General features: G+C 42.4%; 1 protein-coding gene across 1 annotated transcript; it reads right to left on the bottom strand.

The window, feature by feature from the left end:
• Nucleotides 1-676: 676 nt before the first annotated feature.
• ptmaa (prothymosin alpha a) lies at nt 677-5713 on the bottom strand. Its single transcript, XM_080185636.1, is given in 6 exon segments — nt 677-1254; nt 1630-1694; nt 2442-2547; nt 2633-2701; nt 5544-5629; nt 5632-5713. Coding segments are annotated over 6 exon segments (450 nt in total). The 3' UTR covers nt 677-1212.
• Between the last annotated feature and the right edge of the window lie 370 nt (nt 5714-6083).

Raw genomic sequence — 6083 nt, 5'->3', positions numbered from 1 at the left:
TGGATGTCACTTGTGTGTTGTAAACAAATTAAACAGCCATGTTATTCCACTTGAAGGATTTCTCTAATCTATCAGACCAGTTATTCACTTATGCATTTCCTCAAACACCAGTGTAATCTATATGCTTGATGCTGGCTCACTGATGTGATTTTGGTTTTAGAAAAATGGTCTGTGGCATGTCAACAGGAATATTAAAATTCTGTTATTTCATCTAATAATAAATTTCTCTACTAATTTGATGCTGCAAGACAATACATCTGGAACATCAACTGCATTTTTAGGTCTCAAAAAAACTGACTGTCCTATTTGTTCTATAATCTGAAACTCAAAACAAAAATTGTTTGTTCATATATCTTGCTACTCAGCATCTTAAATAACTTCTCCAAGTGGAGAGATTTTAATGTATTCATATATCACATATTAATCCGTTATAAGTAGCCAATGCATGTTTGTGTTTTCACTTGTGTCCACCCTCATTATGTTTGGCGTTATAAGCTATGTTTACTCAACATTTCAACACAGAACAAATCAGAGTTCAAGGATGAAGATGGCTGCTGACAATTGCAGTGTTCCCACAGATGACAGAAAAGCTTATTCCTTTGTTTTCATTTAGTCAGTCAGTGTATGGAATAATATAAACTGTAATGTGCATTTAAATAAAGTCTCAACAAGTCAATTCATCAGAAAAACTCAGCAAAATAAAATTCCGGTTTATTGTGGACAACAAACTTTTCACACATACAACAGGCCACAACGGACAGTATTTCAGACAAAAAAAAACCTTGATCTTTGGCCTTTCCACCTCATACAAACCAACTACTTATAGTACAGCTAAAGTACATACAGTTATTGGAATGCTCAAAATTAATTTTGTTTTTACAGATTACCTTTAAGATAATGTGGCCAAGACATGGTCAAACCACCAGTAAAGTCAGTTTTACAGAAGAACTTCAAAGCCCTGTTTGGTCACCAGAGATCACTGTTTAAATTGGCTGACCTCTAACCATATGTACAAAAATATAAAATGTAAATAAAAATACAAACAAATTCTCCTTTAGGATTTTAAGAAAGAAGTAGGGCCATGAAGTCTTAGTAATTTTATTTTAAAAACTCTGCAGTTGACTTGCACTGGTGTACACTCTACTTAGTGAAGATGACCAAGTTTTTCCAACAGAAAAAAAAAGTAGGGGAAAATGTGGATGAAAATACAGCTTATTCGTGATCTGTTTTCTGCTTCTTCTTTGCAACATCATCCTATGGAGTTGAAAAACATTGATGAATAAAGATTTTTGTCATCTTGCCTCATTTCATAACAATTTAAAATACAAACACTGACTTAATATCTAGCTGCAATGACAAAAAGTAATTGAAAGCAAGTTTCATCAGCTTGAAAAGAATTCCAGTACTTTAAAAAAATGCGGTATTTTAATCTGAATATGAAAAACATACATTGATTTTCAGTGCAGGTAATACTGCAGTAATCCCAATTATATCCAAACCACAGAAATGAACTTATCTTTTACCACCACCCCGCCCCCCCCTCAACTTAATTCAAATATTAAGAAACCACTTTCATGAATCTCAATTACAGTTCATTGAAGAGAACAGAAAAAAAATAGAATCACATACCTCATCACTTTCAGCCTCCCGTTTTCCAGCAGCTCCCTCACATTCCTCATCATCACCCTCCTCGTCTAAGAGAGAGAGAAGCCATCCTATTAACACCAAATAAGCAGAAGCAACATTGCAAAGAAAACATCCTCCTTGTATCTTTACCCTGTCAGGCTTTGGGTCTAATGCTTATTTCCACTCAAAAAGTGCATAAAGAAAAGCCCCATTTGCTTCAATCCAGACAAGTGACAAGTTTAAACAAACAGAGCCCTGTTGAGTCATAGTACTAACCGTTCCACTCCTAAAGTGAGAAGAACACATACAGCAAAACAAACAGCCAGAATTTGGAAACATCACTTGCCATTCCCCAAATGGCCAGTAGTGTCACTGTAGAGAATAGTAACTGAACATTAATATTTGAGTAACAAAATGGGAACAAAAAAATTGAACTCAGACAAAATGAAGTGCAAACTGGCAATGTCAATAGGACTCAAAATGCTACAAATTATGCTTCAACCTATGAAACTGATTAGAAATATTATTATAGGCTAAAAAAGATGGAACCAGGGAGTCTAAAAAGTTAAGCCAACAGCAAGTTGAAACTCGACTGAAGAAATCCAATGATGCCTTAAGTTAGAGGTCCTGGTGTACCCCAAACACTATAATGTTGCCTTTAAAGCTGTGCATTGCAAATTTCTGTACTTATATTAACTTATGTCCAAACTTATTGTCCATCAACCCTTTACCTGGGTCATTTAAGTAGTAGATGCAATATTTCTACCCACTGATTTACAAATTAATCTGTAAAACTCTGGTGAAAGCAAGTTTACCTTCTTCATCCTCTTCTTCCTCGTCATCTTCACCAACATCTTCACTTTCTTCGTCCTCTACTTCGTCTGCATTCTCTTCAACTTCCTCTCCATTTTCTTCATTGCCCTGATCAAAATGAATACAACCATGTCAAAACAAAATCATTCATACCGCGTCCAGATTTTTAAACAGCAAATAATTGGCAACTTACAGCGTTTCCATTGGCTGGTGCGTCACCTTTGCCGTTTTCCGGATCTACCTCTTGAGTTTTCTTCAAGTCCTGAGAAGAAAGAAAAATGTAGAAATATCAAACTTCTTCCAACCAACCACATGATGCGAAGAGGTGGTGGCGGTGGTGTGGGGGCTACCTCTCATGACTCAAAGTCTTCTTGTCTTGAAGTTTGAGAGTCTTGTGAGTATCTAAATATACTAGCTACAAGCAAGCCTCGTCAGCTTTGGATATTTAAAACGTCGAGTAACATGGAGGTCGGAATAGGTTTGTGTGCCAGTATTTGTTTATTGGCCAGCCCCAGCCATCGGCACCGCCCAGCCCAGTGGTATCGCGAGGTGTCCCCGCCCGCCCCCGTCCTCTTTAAATGGAGCTTGCGTGAAGCCACGGGGCACATTGGGAATGGTAATGTGCCTTTATTGTTCAGTAACCCTGCCTTCCAAACTCTCAGCCTGCTCCCTGTGCACCACCTACATGCGTCCGGTGCCAGCAACAGCACACATCCACCTTTCTTCCACAACCTTTGCTGCTCCGCCATCTCCAAGAGCGGACTTCTAGTGTGTGAGTCGCCCAAGCGCAACAGATCCACAACATTAGCTCGCCCCTTTTTCTCCCCGAGCACCTTAAGGAGCTGTAACGCCGGATCCAGCATTTTGAGAAATACATGTCCTGCTTCCCCAAACAGGAGCACAGCGCTTTAGCACTAATGACCCATCTAGACAACGATGGAATTTTTATAACCCACCTATTTAAAAATACACTTTTTTGAATCAAAAGTGAACTCCTCAGATGCCAAAATCTTTCTACTGCTCGATACAAGCAAGGTAACAAGGTTCTTGGCAACGTTTCTATCCCGATGAGGAAAGGCATGTAACCCACCTATTTAAAGTTACACTTTGTAACCCACCGATTAGAAAAAATTACTTTCGATAAAGTGAACTCCTCAGATGACAAAATATTTCCCCCCTCCCACTTGAAACAAGGTAAATGTCTTTGGCAACATTTCCATCCGGATGGGAAAAGATGTATCGCCACCTTTCACTTTACACCTCGCGCTCTCATCGCCCCCGACTCAATTTGGCTGAAATTGCTTGCTAATCTGGATCTGTTAATCTGGTTATCGCCAGCATCATCCCCGGAGGCCACCTTTCCGCCAGCCGATATTATCCTTTCTTCTCTGCCCCGAAAGATCAAAGTGATTTGTCCGCCAGCATTTAAGAAGCAGCAGCCACATAAATCAGCTCAACAACACGGGAGGGGGGGGGGGGGGGAAAATATTTATACCAACTCCCAAACAGTCAGTCACCTTCTATGACCAGTCGATCGGTTGGGATCAACTCGGTCCCCATAAAGCGCGATTAAGAGCCGGTTTGGGAGACGGAAGTTCAAGCTCCGGCTCCCACGCTTCAAACCCCGACTATATTCCTCAAGCCATATGTCAAACGAGGCAGAAATTCCCGGTACCGCTCAGTGTGCTACCAAATCGGCTTCTAAAGAATGAACTGGGCAGATTGGATGTAATTTTTTTTACGGGGGTGGGAAGAAAAAAAAGGTTTTTTTTGGAAAAAAAACAATACAAGTTAAACCTCAAGGCTCAGACTAATCCCTTCATTAACCAGAAGGATATTTACAGCACGGTGCAACATCCGCCCCCACCTTTAACCAAAAAAAATGGATACGTGTGTCTAACGTTACATCTTCCTTTCAGAAAAGCCACAAGAGTTGGAGCCGATCGATGTATTTGTTCAACATATCGCGAAAACTATGAGAAATGTTAAAGTCAACAACTCGCATCTGATTTTTACGTAAACGTTTATCTGACTTTTGGCTAAACACAATCTCTTTAGATTGCGCGTTCTTTCAAAAAATATATATATATACACATGATATTTGCTCCGATACATTTCAATGCATGCGCCCTTATGGGAGTCAGGGGAGCAGTGATACCCAGACAGCGCGCTCTTCACAACATCTATTAAAAAAAAGGGCCAACTCCAAAAACCTCTTGTCAACATACCGAGCACTTGAAAAAAGGGGGAAGGCTGCCAGTGGCGGGAAATCAGGTCATTTAACTGAAAGCTGAACACAAACAAGATAAGGTGGACGTGAACGAGGCGCTTGGGAGACGAGCTGCAGCCTCTCAAACTGCCTGTTCTCCCCCCCCCCCCTTTGATGTTGCTACAATGCAATTCAACTGTATCCGAGCAGATAGGATTAGACAACAGCGGCTACCGGCCAGCAGAACCTGGGCAAAAATAAAAGGCGCGATCGACCGGTGTGAGGCTTGATTAAATCACCACAATTTACAGAAGGAAGGTCGAATCCCCGGAACGCACCGGATCTTAGGAACAATAAAGCGAAGTGAGACAACTCTCCGCCGCCAACAACAACAACAACAGCAGCAGCAGATGAAACTCGGACTTCGATCACAACATCCACACTTGTCCCTTCAGCCACTTTCCCATTCTGAGACCAAATGCAGAAGTTTCTCCACAACAGCATTCCGCCCGAGAGAGAACAAACGCAGCTTTCCTAACAAGCCAGAGGAAAACGCCAACTTTCACCAGTGTCGGGCACATTCAGCACAGGATTCGCATGTGCAATATGTTCCTTCTTTAAAAAAATAAAAATAAGGAACTATCCATTGAAAGTTTTTTTTCCTCCTCATTTCCAGTGGTGGTGTGCCATTGCTGACAATCAATCAACATCTCAAGACATACCGCCTTTAAGCACAAAGCCCCGTGCTTTTGATTCCTTTCACATGTTTCAACATGAGGAGTGTTGCCTTTTTTTGTTACTTTTTTTCTTTTAGCCTCTCCATCAAACCCCAGCAGTACATTCCGCTTCCCCCCCGCAAAAAAAATACACACACAAAAAGCAACCACCAGGTTACCTTCTGGGTTCGCTCGACACTGATTTCTACTTTGCTGTCTGACATTGTGGTCGGTGTGGATGTTGCTGTTGGAGTTGAAGCTGCTACTGCTGGCGGCGGCCACGGCAAAGGGAACAATGCAAATATGGCTCGAGCCGAGAGTGCGGGGCTCGCAGCGGCGGCTCGCGCATTTACACACCGCCCGCGTCACCGCTCGCCGTTTAAAGTCACGTGACTCCCGTCCGGCCCTCCCATTGGACGAGTCCTCACCGGCCCATTGGACCAGCGCTCCCATCCGGCCTCTCCCATTGGGCGCACGCTCCCCCCAGTCCGCCTCTCCCATTGGTCCACCACCAGCACCGCCTCTCCCATTGGACAGGCTTTCCCAACCCGACTCTCCCATTGGATCACCACCAGACCCGCTCGACGACGCCGTCGGGCAAACTTTCCTCTCTGCCACTCCGCCCAATGACCTGGCGTCGAAGGGAAGAGGGAAATGATTATAAAAAAACACATCGAATTGATTTTAATCATCCCCTTCCCCCGTTTCAAATGGGGATG

Source organism: Carcharhinus amblyrhynchos, chromosome 3, assembly GCF_965287045.1.
Source record: "Carcharhinus amblyrhynchos chromosome 3, sCarAmb.v2.hapA, whole genome shotgun sequence".
NCBI lineage: Eukaryota > Metazoa > Chordata > Chondrichthyes > Carcharhiniformes > Carcharhinidae > Carcharhinus > Carcharhinus amblyrhynchos.
The sequence above is the reverse complement of the archived record's forward strand: the minus strand, read 5'-3'. Positions and strand labels throughout refer to the sequence as shown.